The sequence below is a fragment of the Ailuropoda melanoleuca genome, chromosome 1, assembly GCF_002007445.2.
Source record: "Ailuropoda melanoleuca isolate Jingjing chromosome 1, ASM200744v2, whole genome shotgun sequence".
Classification (NCBI taxonomy): domain Eukaryota; kingdom Metazoa; phylum Chordata; class Mammalia; order Carnivora; family Ursidae; genus Ailuropoda; species Ailuropoda melanoleuca.
In genome coordinates, this window is record NC_048218.1 from 8,005,277 (window position 1) to 8,022,387 (window position 17,111).

General features: G+C 43.5%; 1 protein-coding gene across 1 annotated transcript in view; it reads left to right on the plus strand.

The window, feature by feature from the left end:
* The window catches only part of HLCS (holocarboxylase synthetase), a 200,880-nt gene that overhangs the window by 170,372 nt on the left and 13,397 nt on the right, over nt 1-17,111 (plus strand). The window contains exon 5 of the mRNA XM_002917068.4: nt 15,740-15,807. Coding sequence (XP_002917114.3) covers nt 15,740-15,807 — 68 coding nt within the window. The remainder of the gene's footprint in view (nt 1-15,739; nt 15,808-17,111) is intronic.

Below are 17,111 nucleotides of genomic sequence, written 5' to 3' on the forward strand. Positions count from 1 at the left end.
AGTGGGGAAAATGGTGCTGTGTTGGCTGGTGTCCTTACTGTTGGAGGCCTGTCATAATGTAGTGATCAAGAATGCAAGGGCAGTGTGTGTGTGTGTGTGTGTATGTGTGTGTGTGTGTGTGTGAGAGAGAGACAGACAGACGGGGGGGAGGGAGAGACTGAGACTGTCCCAGCCCTTATCATGCTTCGTGGGGCTGAAAATACTCAGGCCTGACATTTGGTGACTGTGAATGAAGTCAGTCTAGGGGAACAGAACACTAACAAGGAACTCAGACATTTCTAAGTCACAGTCTTGTATACAGTNTGCAAGGGCAGTATGTGTGTGTGTGTGTGTGTGTGAGAGAGAGAGAGACAGACAGACAGAGGGGGGGAGGGAGAGACTGAGACTGTCCCAGCCCTTAACATGCTTCGTGGGGCTGAAAATACTCAGGCCTGACATTTGGTGACTGTGAATGAAGTCAGTCTAGGGGAACAGAACACTAACAAGGAACTCAGACATTTCTAAGTCACAGTCTTGTATACAGTGGCATTCGCTGGTGTGCACTTTCTGTCTGATTGCCAATCCCTTATTATGCCTTTCCCTCTTTCCCCTTGTCCTCAACTACCAATCGCCACCGTAGCTCCAGAAAATAACATCTCTTCATTTGTGGGAATGTTTCTGTGTTATCTTAGAGGATAGAAAAAGAATGCAGTACTTCATTTCATTAGTTGTGATGGCCAGAGGAGAAAGGGGACTCTTTCATGGTGTAGCTCTGGGGATTTTTCAAGAAATACAGTTTTTTAAAAAATCATGGAGAGGGGCACCTGGGTGGCTCAGTTGGCTAAGCAACTGCCTTTGGCTCGGGTGATGAACCCAAGGTCTTGGGATCGAGCCCCACATCAGGTCCCCTGCCCTGCAGGGGAGCCTGCTTCTCCCTTTCCCTCTGCCTGACACTCCTCTTTGCTTGCACACTCTCTCTCTCTCTCTGTCAAATAAGTAAAATCTTAAAAAAAAAAAAAACCACTGAGAGATAGCTTTTGGTGCAGTGGTTTCAGAACACCATCCTTTGGACTAGCTATATCCTAATTATCTAGGGCATACCCAGACTCTCTGGAGATTNTTCTCTCTCTCTCTGTCAAATAAGTAAAATCTTAAAAAAAAAAAATCACTTGAGAGATAGCTTTTGGTGCAGTGGTTTCAGAACACCATCCTTTGGACTAGCTATATCCTAATTATCTAGGGCATAGCCAGACTCTCTGGAGATTGGGATTCAGTGGGTCTATGAGGCCTTAACATCTGTGTATTTGGGGTTTGGTTTGGTTTGTTTTTTTGTGTGTTTTTTTTAAACTCCACAGGTGGTTCCGACGTGCATCTTCGTTAGAGGACCTAGCCCTACAGGCACCCTTGATTCTGTGACCTTGATTCTGGGGTCAGGAACCCACATTTATTGAGCTTGGTTGCTAGCAAATACTGAGTCATCTATTAAAACCGAGCAAAAAGTGCAGCACGAAACATCTAAATATGTTCTCAAGTTTTTCTAAAGTCTTAATGGAGACTATCGAGAATCTTAAAATGGTTTCCCTTGTGACCCCTGTCTTGTTAAATGTGAGGAATGCTCTGTGGAATGTCAGGAAATCTGGTCATTCAGGCTGATGTCTACCAGGCCTGGGAGAAAGTGCAGTGTCTGTCTAGCCTGACGGGCAGGGGTGAAGTGGAAGCCTCCATTCAGGTCCGTGGGCATAAATTCCTTCACTTAGTCCATGGTAATGGGACTGACTGGTTGATCCCCACATGTTGCAAATGATACAGAAATTCAGGTGCAAAGAGATTTGAGGCAGACCAGGAGTACTAAAGCCATTTCAAGAAGAAATAGAAAAGGCTTCCCTTGGAATTGTCCTATAAGATCATTAGCCAAAACTGTTTAGTTTCTTGTTGTTAGGCAAGACTTCAGGAGAGAGAGCATGGCCACAAAGAAAATGAAGAAAAAAATTCGGATCCTCTTTAAAGACGTAAATAACGTTGATACTTAAATCTGTTAAAGACAACACAAAAAAAACTACAGACCAGTATCACTTCTGAACATCGATATGGAAATAATATATATTAAGAAACAGAATCCGATACCACATTAAGAAAATAATACACCATGATCAAATATTTTTTTCCAGGAATGCAAGGTTAGTTCAATATTGGAAAAATAAATTAATATATTTATAGATATGTTAATATCTATAAATTAGATATTAGTATCTTAATAGAGTGAAGGAGGAAAAACAAATGGTTATCCCCATAGATGCTGAAAAGGCATTTCATAAAATTCAACAGCCTATCTTGCTAACTACATTCCCAAAATAAGAGAATTGATGAGTATTTTCTTAATATGATTATATATGTGTGTGTGAATACTACAGGTAGTGTCTTAGTTAGTGGAGGAACCCTAAAAACTAAGGGTTTCACTAAGGACAGAAACAAGGCAAGGATACTCAGTATCTCTACTTCTGCTTAACATTGCACTGAAGGTATTAGCCAATCCAAATAGAGGCATAATTGAAAAGAGAGAGAAGCTATCTCTATTTGCAGATGTTACGATAGTATGCCTAGAAAACATTAGAGAATCATTGATTCTCTAATTCAAACAATAAAAGAATTCAATGAGGGAGCAAGGTATAAAATTAACGTGCAGGTATCTATAGTCTTTGTATTTACAAACAATAACCAGCAAAAGATATTATGGTATGCCATCACAATAGCAAGAGATAAGATAAAATACCTAATGAATGAACTTAACAAAAAAAAAAAGTATAAAATTTACATGCGATGATTTTGAAACATGTCTGAAATCCACAAAAGTAACCTGGAAAAAATGTAAGACGTTGCCTGCTGGTAGACAGGACAGTTTGACATCACCAAAATATCAGTTCTCCCCAAGTTAATTTATAAATTTAATACACTTATACCAAAAATACCATTTTTTTAACCATTAAGCTAGACAAGTAGATGCTAACGTTCGTTTAGAAAAGTAAATATGCAATAATAGTCAGGAAAACAATGAAAATGAAAAGCCATGAGGTGTTACTAGCCTTGCTGGATTTTAAAACACACTGTAAAGCCTCTATAATTAAAACAACATGATATTGGCATGTGAATAAATGGAAGGACCAGCAGAATGGAATAGAAAGTCCAGAAATAGACCCAAGTGCATAGAGAAATGTAGTATATAATACCGGTGGCATTTCAAATTCTTAGGCCAAAGGTAGACTTTCTAACAAATGATCCTGGGTCAATTTGATAGATATTTGGGGGGGGGGAGATAAAATCAGACTCATCCCTTTCATTAGACATAAAAATAAACCCCAAATGGATCAGGGATTTAAATTTTAAGTGAAATCCCATAAGTATCAGAAACAAGTGGATGAGTTCCTATGGAGCTTGGGTGTAGAGAAAGGCTCTCAGGGCACAAAAAACAAGAGGCAGTAAAAGGTTGATACAGTTGATCACACAAATATAAAAAACCAAACATTTTTGCATGATAAAAAACAACATAAACAAAATCAGAAGACAACAAACTGGAAGAAAACATTGGCAAGATACCACAGATAAAGCACTACCTTTCCCTGATAGATAATGCACTGTTAAAAATAGGTAAAAGACATGAACAGGTAATTCACACATACTATATATATAAATGGCTCTTAAACACAAGAAAAGCTCACAGGTAAGAGAAATGCAAATTACAACTACACTGAACACCAGCTCACATGGCAAAAACTGAAAACGTGACATCATGCTGTACTGGTGAGGCAGTGGGGGCACAGGTGTGCCATCTGTGGCTGGTTCATTAGTGATGCAGGGGACTCTGGCAGCATCTAGCAAAGCTACACATGCATTTTCCTTCTGACCTGGCATCCCACTCCTAGGAACTTACCCGAAGGTCCACTCCAACAACACAAAAATACGTGAGAACAAAGGTATTCATTCTACTGTCTTCTGGAGACAACCTAAATGCCGATCTATAAGATGGTAGTTGAATAAGCCGTGCTACGTCCACACAGTGGGACACTCCTCAACTTTAGAAGAGAATGAAGAAGAGCTTTAAGAACTTACAAAGACTGTTTCCAGGTTATAGTGAGTAAAAAAAAAAAAACACAAAAGACAAAGGAGTAGCTGCAAAATGGTAACTTTCTGCAAGGGAGAAAAGGAAATAATATGCAGTATCTGTTCGTTTGCATAGAAGGAAACACGGGAAGGATAAACCAGAAACTAGTGACATTAGTTGAATTGTTATTTACAGAAAGGAGTTGGAGGGAGAGATCTGGGTAGGCGAGGTGAGTCAGGGAGCATGATACTTCTCAGTATTCCTTTCTTTATAGTTCTGATTCTTGGAACCAAGAGTAAGAAAGAAGCAAGAAATTACAATAGGAAAGAAACAAGGATTGGAGGAGGGACTCTATAATGGGACACAGAAGTACAATTAAGCCTAACCTTATTTTAGATGAATAACATAACCACACTAAAGTGAAAGACACAAAGAACAAGCCCAAGGAACTTTTAAACACAATATGTGACTATGTACCCTCAGGCTAAAGACAGACAAGAACTGTAGATGAATACTGAAAGCTAGTTAGTAAGTTTGTTTTTCACAGTAGCATGGGTAGGCAGTTCTGAAACCACTTTCTGTGTATTACAGTATTGAGCAAATAAGTAAATATATCTGAGATAACGGGAGCCAGATTTCTCATTATTGGAGAAGGAAGTTACAAATATAGAAAGGGGGAGAATAGAATGGACCCTGTGGTGTTGAATTGGAATTGGAGTTTTCAGTGGACTTCAGTGGTTTTTAAGATAAATGGGTGGATGGGTGGATGGATGGATGGATGGATGGATGGATGGATGGATGGAAGGAATGAATGGGATGGGGAGAGGAGGGTACGGAGGGAGGGAGGGAGGGAGAAAGGAAGGAAGGAAGGAAAAAGGAAACACACTTTTTTGCTATTTCCTAGTACCCAGATCTGTTTTATGTCATTTCTTGCAGGGCACCTGGGTGGCTCAGTGAGTTAAGCATCTGACTCCTGATTTCAGCTCAGGTCATCTCAGGTCATGATCTCAGGGTCATGGGATCAAGCCCCACTTGGGCCCTGCATTCAATGTGGAGTCTGCTTGGGATTCTCTGCCCTTCCCCTCCTCTCTCTCTCAAATAAATGAATGAATGAATGTCATTTTTTGCTAAAAGGAACCAGAGCCCTGGGGAAAAAAGGATGATTCCAGGGCTGGGACTGAGACATTTGAAAGTGAGTCTGGAACCTCTTTTTATGCCAGAAAGTAAGAAAGATGACAGGGACATGTCAGTAGGACACAGGAACCTGCCCAAAGAGCTTCCACTTGCCAAATCTGGGGTAATTTGAGCATCAAACTGAATAATGACAGGAAAATGTGTAGTCTGTTAAATCAAATATGCATCCATTCTGACAGAAATAAACAAAGAGGCAACCCACAGAATGGGAGAAGCTATTTACAAATGACACTACAGATAAAGGGCTGGTATCCAAGATCTATAAAGAACTTCTCAAACTCAACACCCAAAAAACAAATAATCAAGTCAAAAAATGGGCAGAAGATATGAACAGACACTTCTCCAAAGAAGATATATGAATAGGTTAACAGACAATGTCCACAATAGCCAAACTGTGGAAGGAGCTGAGATGCCCTTCAACAGATGAATGGATAAAGAAGATGTGGTCCATATATACAATGGAATATTACTCAGCCATCAGAAAGGATGAATAACTACCATTTGCATTGACATGGACGGGACTGGAGGAGATTATGCTAAGTGAAATAAGTCAAGCAGAGAAAGACAATTAGCATATGGTTTCACTTATATGTGGAACATAAGGAATAGCATGGAGAACATTAGTAGAAAGAAGGGGAAAATGAAGGGAGGGAGATCAGAGGGGGACATAAACCATGAAAGACTCTGGACTCGGGGAAGCAAACTGAGGGGTTCAGAGGGGAAGGGGGTGGGGGATTGGGATAGGCCGGTGATGGGTAGTAAGGAGGGCACGTGTTGCATGGTGCACTGGGTGTTATACGCAAACATGAATCATGGAACACTACATCAAACACTAATGTACTGTATGGTGACTAACATAATATAATAAAATTTTTTTAAAAAGAAAGAAAGAGTTAAGTGAAGGAGAAGCAAAAGCTCTTCCTTATAGTAGCATCCCATCAAGTAAATACAGAAGAAAGAATGAATCAAAATCATTATTTGGTAACTATCAAATAAACAATCTATTCAAACAAGATTCATCCCCAGATGCTAAAACTAGTAGATGACATGTTATGAGAAACATGATATTTATCTCTCCACAAGTACTAATTACAATGGGAAAACAGTAACTTTGCAGTGGAAAACTTGGCACACAGCACCTTAACCAAGTGGATCAGCATTGACTCACCAACACCGGGCCCAGGCAACTCCGTGTGCCTCCCGATGGTGTTACACCAAGAGGGCTACGCCTCACTCAGATCTTCATTCTTGCCCAAAATGCTGGCCTGAGTCTCATCATGAAGAGATTTCAGGTCATCGAAATCAAGAGGCATTTTACAAAACAACCGTAATATCTAACACTCTTCAAAAAATGTCTAGATCATGAAAGACAAAGACTAAAGAATTGTAGCTGATTAAAGGAGATGACATCTAACTGCACCAAATGATCTGGATTCAATCCTAAACCAGAAAGAAGGTTGTGTTTTACTGCCAAGGGCATTGTTAGGGCAGCGGGTGGAATCTGAATACCTTCTGTAGATGAGATCAGGAGTTGGCAAACGGTGGTCCTCGGGCCAGATCTGGCCTGCTGCCAGTCCTTGTACCACTTACGAGCTCAGAGTCGTTTTTACATTTTTAAATGATTGAGAACGAAATGAAAAGAATAAAATCTCTATGACATTCTGGAAAAGGCAGAACTGCAGAGACAATGAAACCATCAGGGGTTGGGAGGAGGAAAGAGGGGATGAATAGGTGGGGTGCAGGAAACTATTCTAGGTGGCATTATACATTTGTCCAAACCTGTAAAGCTATGAGGTGCAAAGAATGAACCCTAATATTAAACCATGACCCTTCGTTAATAATAATAATGTATCAGTATTGGTTCGTCAGTTGTAACGAACATACTGTACTAAGACAAGGTGTTAATAATAAGGAAGCGGGGGGGGTGAGGGGGTCTCTGGGAACTCTATATGTTCTGTAAACCTACAGTCACTCAAAAAATAAAGTCTATTATGGGGCACCTGGGTGGCTCAGTCCGTGAAGTGTCCGACTCTTGATCTCAGCTCAGGTCTTGATCTCAGCATTGCAAGTTCAAGCCCTGCATTGGGTTCCACGCTGGGTATGGAGCCTACTTTAAAAAAAAATTAAAAATGAAGTCTGTTAATTTTTTTAAATACTATATTGTGACGTATGAACAGTATATGAAATTTAAATTTCTGTGTCTATAAAGTTTTGTTGAAACATAGCCACGCTTACTTATTTACATGCTGTCCATGGCTGCTTTCTGTGCCCAGATCGCAGGTTCAAACAGTTGAGACAGCAGCCCAGTGGCTCGCAAAGTTTTAACTGTTTACTGTCTGCCTTTTCACAGAAGAAGTTTGCTGACCCCCAGATTAGATAATAGTGTTGAATCACAATATGAAGTTCCTGATTTTGATCTTTGTACTCTGATTACGTAAAATAAGCCCTCGATTTTTAGGAAACATACACTGACATACAGAGGGATAAAGAGATGTGATGGTTGCAGCTCTCACATAGCTCAGGGAAGAAGAATTAGGGACGCACAGACAGACAAATGGAACAACCTATGCAGTAAGGAGTTAACATCTGGGAAATCTGGGTGCCGAGGGAAAGTCCTGTAGGAATTCCTCATACGATCCTTGCAGCTTTTCTGTAAGTCTGATATTATTTCAGAGAAAAAGGTTAAAAACAAAAGCAAAATAGTGTGGGCCTGAGAACCAACCAGAACTTGATCCAAGTTGCTGATTTGCTAGCTCTGTGGCTTTACAGAAATGGTTTCGCTTTTCCAAGACTGTGTCCTCCTCTGATTTGTGAAGCTCAGATGAGATAATGCATGTGAAGTGCCACACGTCTCGCAAAAAATCGGCATCAGTTCGGGGTGACCAAGCTGAAAGTCTACCCAGGGCCTGCAGGAAAACGGTTCCCAGGCGTCTGCTCGCCGTGTGGTCAAAATGCATCAGCATCTGTCTCCTAACTGGCAGTCGCGTCTCCCAGCAGAAGGCCCTCTATTGGGGTAGATGACTCGTGGTATTGACTGTGGACATGCTCCGTGGGGAGCCCCTCCACATCCAGCTGCAGATGATGGACTCTGATTGGCCTGAGCGGTGGGTTGAGATGATCCTGGTGACTCTTAGCGGAGAGCTTAGCACATGGTCTGAGTTCCTGTGTGTGGTAGTACAGCGAGGGCGAGAGCCCAGAAGGTGAGGGTCTGGGGTCAGGACCGCTGTTGGACATGGTCACAGATGTAGCTGTGGGTGCCATGACAGTCTCCAGCGACACAAGCCTACTTGGCTATCTGCGAATTCTGTAACTGCGTATCTAAGGTAGAAAGAGGTGATGCTCAGATATCTATTATTTATGGTACGGTGTTACGGATAAGAAATAGTGGCTTGTGTTCATCTTGATTGAATAATACAGACCAACAGCAGTAAATGCTCGGTCTACTAGACAGGTGCCTCATTCTGAAAGCTGAATCCATGGGACTCCTTCCCTGTGAACAATGGAATGATCTTAGTAGTAGTGTAGGTGCGATCATGATGTTGGAGATGGGGAACAGTAGCTGAAAACCCAGGCGTGGTTGGTATGCTAGGAGATAATGGGAATTAAACAGCATCTCCAGCAGAGGGTCTGACGCACCGGCATCCTGCAGCAGACAGGTGGGGCCTCTGCTTCTGGGGAGTCCTGGAGGGGGTTCGTGATGGTGGTGTTCTTGAGCAGTCCAAATTCCTATCTCGCCTGCAGTTCAAGTACGCATCCTGTTGTATACCGAAAGAGAGGAAAACGGATATGATGTGAAGTTTACTTATTGACAATATTCCAAGGGTGGACTGATAACAGGTTGTTAAAGCTTTAAATGTCAAACCCGGAAGACAGTGGAAGAATATATTAATAAAACTGCTGTATTAGTGCCTGTGTGCATCAGTGAACAAAATTATTTGCAAGTAATAACCTAAAGAAAGTGCTGTCTTTAAAAGGTCAACCAAATAGGGGCGCCTGGGTGGCTCAGTCGGTAAAGTGTCTGCCTTTGGCTCAGGTCATGATCCCAGGGTCTTGGGATCGAGCCCGTGTCGGGCTCCCTGCTTAGTGGGGAGCCTTCTTCTCCCTCTCCCTCTGCTGCTCCCCCAACTCATGCTCTCTCGCTCTCAAATAAATTTTAAAAACCCAAATAAATAAATAAAATTCAGCCAAATAGCTAGTTCAACCAGTGGTTTATAGCTTTGCAAAGTGGGTTCAGAGACCCGAGAACTGAAAGGGAATATTTTCCATCCCCAATTACTAGTGTCAGTCTAAATGCTTTGTAGCCCCATGTGCAGATGTTAGCGCATGTGCAGATAAGAATGGGGGAGACGGGGGGAGACGTACAGAGGAGAGGCATTATCTCTAGAATTTTTGAAGAGTCCTAAAACACGCACACATTCTACTGCTCCTCCCTCTCCCTGGCCACCCTCTTTATCCCCCAGAGGGGGTCTCGGGAGTCTTCTGACAGCAAGAAGTTCTAGGATCCACACAACAAAGAGAAAGCGCTGCATTTAAGCCCCCACCTGGTGTCAACCCCCCCCCCCCCCCCCCCCCCCCCCCCCCCGTGTACTCGGTTGCCTTCTAACGGACACCTGAACAAGTGTCTGTTTCCCGGGTGACTGGAGAGATTTAGAGAGATGGAGCCCCTTTCTCGATGTGAGTTCTGCCAACACTGGGATTTGAATTAGAATCTTGATCTGATTCCCTGTCTGACTCTCTGCTCTGCTGGGGTGTTTCCCAAGTTGCTGGGGAACTTTTCCTTTCCTGCCAGGAGCAATAGCCACCCCTCCCCCCGCCGCCCCCGGGTTCCCGGGTGGCACCGTGCACCCTTGGGACTGAACGTCAGCTTTGCACCCTGTTCAGAAGTCACCAGTGCATCGCCGAGCCCTCCACACTCCTTGCTCCGTTTCCCGTGGTGTCCTTAAAAACCGCTATGCGTTTTTTCTAAAAACAATGCCGTGCATTCTTACACTGAAGGCAGCTTTAAAAAAAAAAAAATCGATTGCACTGATAGACTTTAAAAACTAAAATATCTTGATATTTTAGCTTTTTAACTCTAAGAAAAGTACTGCGTGAATATGATGGTTGGCGTTTGCAATGTAATATATTGTTTTAAAAGTTTCTGACATGAAGTCTAGCGCTGTTTCCTTTGAACTACGTCGATGTCAGCGGGGTTACGAATAGCGGGATTTATCTTCCAGTAAAGTTTTTTAAAAATCAGAAATAGTGACTTATAAACGTCTGACTTCCTGGGTCCTCGTCCTTCTGCCTCATCCCTACGCCCTTAATTGGGTTCTTTTTCACATATAGAAAGCATGGGGGGTGAGGGGGTGCTGTCTGAGAATGTGTCTTTCTGAATGCTAAAAATAAAGGAGACGTCGGAACTGAAACTATAGGGGAGAAAGACATCAAAGAAAAGGTGCAGCTAATGCATCAAGAACTCACGTTGATGGGGCTCCTCCGCACCCCGAGCCGGCAGCCACACGCACGCCGCCTCCCCAGCCCAGGGGCCGTCTGTACAGGGACAGTAAGCAGACTCAGCCCGTCACCATTGCACAGGGCACGTGCTCCCCAGGGAAGGAGAGCAAGGGACAGGCACCACCGAACGTGCACCGTGTGCGTCACGGGGGGGGGGGGGGGGGGGATCTGGACGGCGAGCCTGGCAAAAATTCAGCCTTGTCTCGCAAAAACACCAACTCTCTGAAGAGACGAGCTCGTTCAACCAGTGGGCTGGCGGGTGCATGCTTAACCTACTTAAAGCAAAACTGAGTCTAAATATATCTTCTTTCAAGTAGCCTTTTTTCCTGGTGATGAAATGAATGCATCCGAAGTGTAGAAATACTGGAAAATTCAGAAAAATAGAAGAAATAAAAGCCACTTGAGCTCTTGCCACCGAGAGACTACAGGGGACAACGTAAAGAAGGAATTTAAATCCCCACCTGTTGGTTCCACCTCCACCTTCTGGGGATAACAGTCACTGTTGGTGTGTGTCCTGTATTCTTCTAGAAATGCACACAGGAATAAACAGCTTACATAAATGGGCCCAAACATGCTGTTTTCAAGCGTTCCCTCTTTATTGTCAGTGTGATAAGAATGTCCAGAACTATACCTCTATGGCATGATTTTAATAGCTTCTCAGTAAGGAATTTCTCCAATCACCAGAAACCTATTTTGTAAAATATATCTGTGTATTTGTTTAAAAGGGGAGAAAGTCTAGAAGAATATACACTTTAATAAGAAGAGGGACTTATTTTCTGCTTTGTACTTTTCTGTATTTTTTTTTCAAATAATCACACTCTTCAAAATAACCAGAGGTAATATTGGGCTGTATTCATTTTTTTTTAAAGATTTTATTTATTTGAGAGAGAGCACAAGAGAGCACGAGCAGGGGGAGACAGAGAAGCAGGCTCCCCACTGAGCAGGGAGCCCAACACGGGGCTTGATCCCAGGAACCTGGGATCATGAGATCATGACCTGAGCCAAAGGCAGATAGATGCCTAACTGAGCCACCCAGGCGCCCCTCGTACTGTATTTCTTAACAATTTTAAAAGGTATATTTTAAAACATCATTAGAATCATGCTGTGTGTAGGGGTTTTGCCTCCTGATTCAATCACCTGATGGCATCCAGTGGATTTTTTGCCTGTATCACAGACAGCTGCATAGTTGTTCATGTGACGATGCTATGATTTTTTTGTGTATTGTTTCCAATTTTTCACATTGTCAGGCTGTAATGAACAGTTGTGCCCCTGAATTATTTTGTTTCCCCGTCTGAATGCTCCTCAGGATGCATTCTTGGAAGGATGGTCACCGGGTCAGAAGGTGTAAAATTTTTAAAGCTCTGGTTGCATATGAACAGACTGGTTTTAAGAATTTCTACTCCTTAATACCATCAAATAAGCTTTTGCTCCTAATAAAATGGGTGCTGTAGATAACTCTTACTGTCTTCTTTAATTTTAAAGTGGATCTTTTAGTTCTTTTCTTAGAAATACTTATGGAGGGGTGCCTGGGTGGCTCAGTTGGTTAAGCGTCTGCCTTTGGCTCAGGTCATGATCCCGGGGTCCGGGTTATCGAGCCCCATGTCGGGCTCTCTGCTCAGCGGGAGGCCTGCTTCTCCCTCTCCCACTCCCACTGCTTGTATTCTTACTCTCTGTCAAATAAATAATTAAAATCTTTTTTAAAAAAGAGGAATATTCATGAAGAATTAATTACTGATATTATATCTAAGCATAAAAACTGTGCTTTTTTTTTTTTGCCAGAATTTTTCAGAATAATTTTTAAGGGTAACCAATCATCTTAAAGAAAAGTTTTAAAATAAAGGAAAAAATGGGGCGCCTGGGTGGCTCAGCCATTAAGCGTCTGCCTTCGGCTCAGGGCGTGATCCCGGCGTTATGGGATCGAGCCCCACATCAGGCTCCTCCGCTATGAGCCTGCTTCTTCCTCTCCCACTCCCCCTGCTTGTGTTCCCTCTCTCGCTGACTGTCTCTATCTCTGTCAAATAAGTAAATAAAACCTTTAAAAAAATAAATAAAATAAAGGAAAAAATCATCCTAATAAGGGCTGATAAATAATAAATAAAGCCTAAATAAATCTCATTCCCTCCATTTTCTATGAATTTTACATAGTTAGAATAAAAGTATGTGTAGTTTTTGTATATGGGTTTTTTTTATTTAGCAGAGTGTGGCAAACATTTCTTCCCACATACTCTTCACAACTATCATATTATCATTTTTAATTATTTGTGAATTATTCCATTGACTTCACCTACCACAATGTACTCATCATTCCCGTGTTGAACACTTAGGGTATTCCCACATTTTTACTTTTATAGCACTGTGGTGAATGTGGACTGTTTCCTTAGGTTTGAATCCCCAAATGGATCGACTGGGTCTGAACTTAAATTGTTGTTCATTCAGAATTTTCACACAGGTTCCTACTGGCTTGTCTTCTAGCTGAGTCTTAATTCTTGAAGCTTTATTCCAACCACCTGGTGAAATTCAGGACGTTCCCGTTGGTAGGGCCCCCACTTGGTGCTGTGATGTCCTCAGGAACCAAACGGGTCACATTTGCAAAGGGACCTTTCGGGGCCTGGATGTTTCAGACTCAGGAGCAGAGGAGAAAGATGGAGCACGTCCCTCAAGCCCCATTGGCAAACTGGAGGGAACGCACTGAGCTGCCAGCCACAGAAACCTCTCATTCCACAGCCTTCGAAAACGAGGGAAGAAAATCCACAGCAGCAGGGACCCGATCATTATGGAACCCCCTCCTTTTTTTTTTTTTTCTTTTTTCTGTTTCCTTTTGTGAGAACATCATCAGCTCGGGATGGAAAGGCATTTATGGTGTCTCCTTTCTGCTAAAGCAAACTCCAGCGACTTCATTTTCAGAAATGCAAAATTCGTGAAGTTCATAAATGCCTCTTTGTTGACCATGAGCCGTGTGGTTTGGCCCCCAGAGTTATCTCAGATAGCACAAATAAATCTGGCGGCCTCTGGTTGTCTCCAACTGAGCATTACCTCCCTCCCCCGTTGTCCCCTCCTTGCAGAAATTTCCTCTTGGCCTTCAGCTGCACAAACTCTGTCTTCCCATCAATATGCCCTGTTAACTGTTGCCAAACCTCCAGCAGTTGAGTGCATATGTTCCCTTAATCATTTCTCTTTGTTCTAGAAGTCTGTGTTTGGTTTGTAAACCTCCCCCACCCCCTCGCCTAATTCCACCGTCACCATCACTGGCTATAGACATGACTGTCTACTGTCTACAAGTTTATTTAAAGAACATCCTAGATGGCCTGCCATCGAGAGAGCTTTTGCAATCTGCTCCCAACGTGCTAAATCATCCCCTGCCCTCTCCCGTAGAAAAGTGTGTTAGCTACCACCCGCAGCCCTCGGACCCCAGGTGAGGGGTTGCTGGAACTTTCTGGAAAGCATGAGGCTCCAAGAAGACAGTGTTACCTCCCCTCGTGGACAAAGATTCCTTCTCTGTTTTCCGCTGGTCCACCCCAAGAAAAGGACGCTTTATTCTTGGAGCCCAACAGTGTATAGGAACAGTCAGTCTCAATGGGTTATTCATGGTGTCCAAGAGAAATACTTCTGGAGCTGTGCTTCTTGTACGATGGAAGTGGGCTTGGCACACGGATGGCGGGCGGCCTGCTCGCTGGGAATGCCCTATTGCCTGTCGGACCCACTGGCCCCCGCCCGACGTGGCCAGGCTCCTGTTAGCAAGTGAAGGGTTCTTCTGGGCTGCTTGTGACCCGGGGCACACGCCAGTGCCCAGATCTGCTGGACAGCAGTGCACAGGGAGGCGCTGTGTTGTTGCTGTCTGCTTTCAAGTATGTTCCTTCTCTTAACCTTCGTAGAGTTCCACCCCCTGCCCAGAGCCCCAAGAGCAGCTGAAGAACTACCGGAGAGTGGTCTTTCTTCAGGGCCCTTGCTCCTTGGCACGGTGTGTGTGTGTGGCGGGGGGGGGGTGCTGTGGAACCCTGGAAACTGTTATTGGAAGCGTCCTACAAATACCATCTCTCCATCCTCCCTCCCCCGCCTCTTCCCTCCCCCAGAAGTATTTCAGAGAGTCCCCAGCAGCTGCACGGACAGTGGACCAACCTGATTTTTGCTCTGTTTAATAAATCCTACCATGAACCATGCCCACTCAGTACCTGGTCAGCAACTTCTGGAAATGCAGGGGAAAGCCTTCCTAACACGGAGTTAAAATATGTAGAGAGTAGCTGGGAGGAAATTCTCGGAGTGAGGGATTTTTTTTCCGCCTTTCCTTAGCTGAAGGGAAAAAAAAAAAAGGTGAATGTTGACTCATTTGGTGGAGATATAAGGCACTTTTCTACCTATCCCCAAAGGGAAGTTTGCGTTCTTTTCAATGAAACCATTTTAAAAGCAGAATTCAAGTCTAAAATGATCCAAGGTTCTCCGACTTCTCAGAAGGTGTAGATTTATTTACTATAGTTAAAACATAATTAGTTCTCAGGGGATAGTGTATCTTTTAAACGGCTTTATTGCCACCATATTGGCTTTCTGAATAATCAGAAACTTCTGTTATGATTATGTTCTAGTGTTCGGACAGAAACGCACCGTAAGTAGAAACAAATGTCAGGAACTGCTAGTTGTCACTCGGAGAAGGGACACCACATCAGAGGGGGAAGAAAGCACTTCTCCATAGGATATTCCAAAGAAATAGAATTGAACAACGTCTTAAATGAACTAACAGCTCAGACGGGCACCCATGCTTCCCCCACCCCAATCTTTTTTGATTCAGTGGTGTTTTCTTCGTCTCTTCTCCTTCGTTACCACTACAGATGCTGGGAATGGGGTCAGTACCCCTCAAAACGCAGGAAATGGCCCTTTTTCTTGCCCCCAGATGAGCACAAACTGGGTCTTCCTTTCGTCTGAGCCGTGGGCTGTGCTGTCATGTTCCTGTTCTGGCTGACCAGTCTTTCCCACCGTTTGCAGGTTGATGTTTGAGATCCCGCAGGAAATGGGGTTAATAGCCATCGCAGTCCGCCAAACGCAGGGCAAAGGTCAGTCATCTTTTGTTATCCTTTCTGTTGTTCTGTTTTCTAAAATCTGTGACTCTTGTGGCCAGATTGCCCACTGATTGCATGTGCTGGTCGCAGAGAAGACTCGCGTTAGGAGCGAGCGCTTGTTTTCACGCCCCGAAAATGGAGAAAGACGGAGGGAAATTGATCAGAAGACTGAGTCTTGGTAGAATTAAAGCTTTTTCTCGAACGGAGATGGTTATTAATTACTGGACATTCGCTGGGGATGGTTTTAACATTCCGTCACCTACATCTTGTAAATTCTTTCTGACACATTCTAGGCATTGCAGTGTGTGAATCGTTACTGTGTTATAGAGACGTTTATTTGCCTGAAGGTTCTCTGGGAGGTGCCTTCTGGGTCCTTGTTGAATGTCCCGTGGAGAGCCCTTTCATCTGCCAGCCCCTACCCCAGCCGCACTGGAAATTCCGTGACCCGTGGTCAGTGCCCCTTCACAGAGTGACCACAGAGAAGCCAAGCGCTGCTCAGAGCTTCCGCCACCTGCTGACCCTCGGAAACGGGAGCCCGCATCCTCCCAGAATCCTCTTGGGGTCCAACCGCAAGCAGACTCCGTGCTCAGTGGTCCTGCCGGAGGCACTTGGCCCCCGCCCCCGCCTGTGCCAGGCCAACCCAAACGTGCTTTTAACTCTCAGAGGCTCTTATGCCTTTCTCAGAAGGAGCAACGAAATAAGAAATCCACTGTTTTCCACTTCTTTCCTTTGAACACGTCTTTTGAACATAACTCAAAGAGAAAATTCATTTTATCCAAAGCTGGGGGGTGGGGCTCAATACAGTGGTTAAAAAGAAAAGAACATTGAAGAACTTGGGTTATACCTCTCATTTTGAGCATTTTATTTTCTTGACTTCTATTTTAGAAAAAATAACTCCGAGTGTTAATATCAGGGATTACTTTTTAAAGTCTGCTTCCATTTTTTTTCCTCCATATAACAGTGAGATATAATTCACAGACCATACAGTTCCCCCAATCAAAGTATACAATTCTGGGGTTTTTAATGTATTCACAGGGTTGTGGGACCATCACCACAATATGGGTCACTTCTAAAATGTGACATCCGAGACCTCTCCTGAACCAGGACAGACCCGGCCCAGTTTCCCCACTGTCTCTGCCTTTGCCTGCATTACCAGATGGTGACAATTTAGCTGACAGTCGTGTTCAGACACTGTAGGACGTGGAATCATCAAAGCACAAATGATCTGCTCACTGAGGCACAACACTCTGCTACTTACCAGAAACTCGTTCAGCAACACAGCGTCAGACTTTAAAACG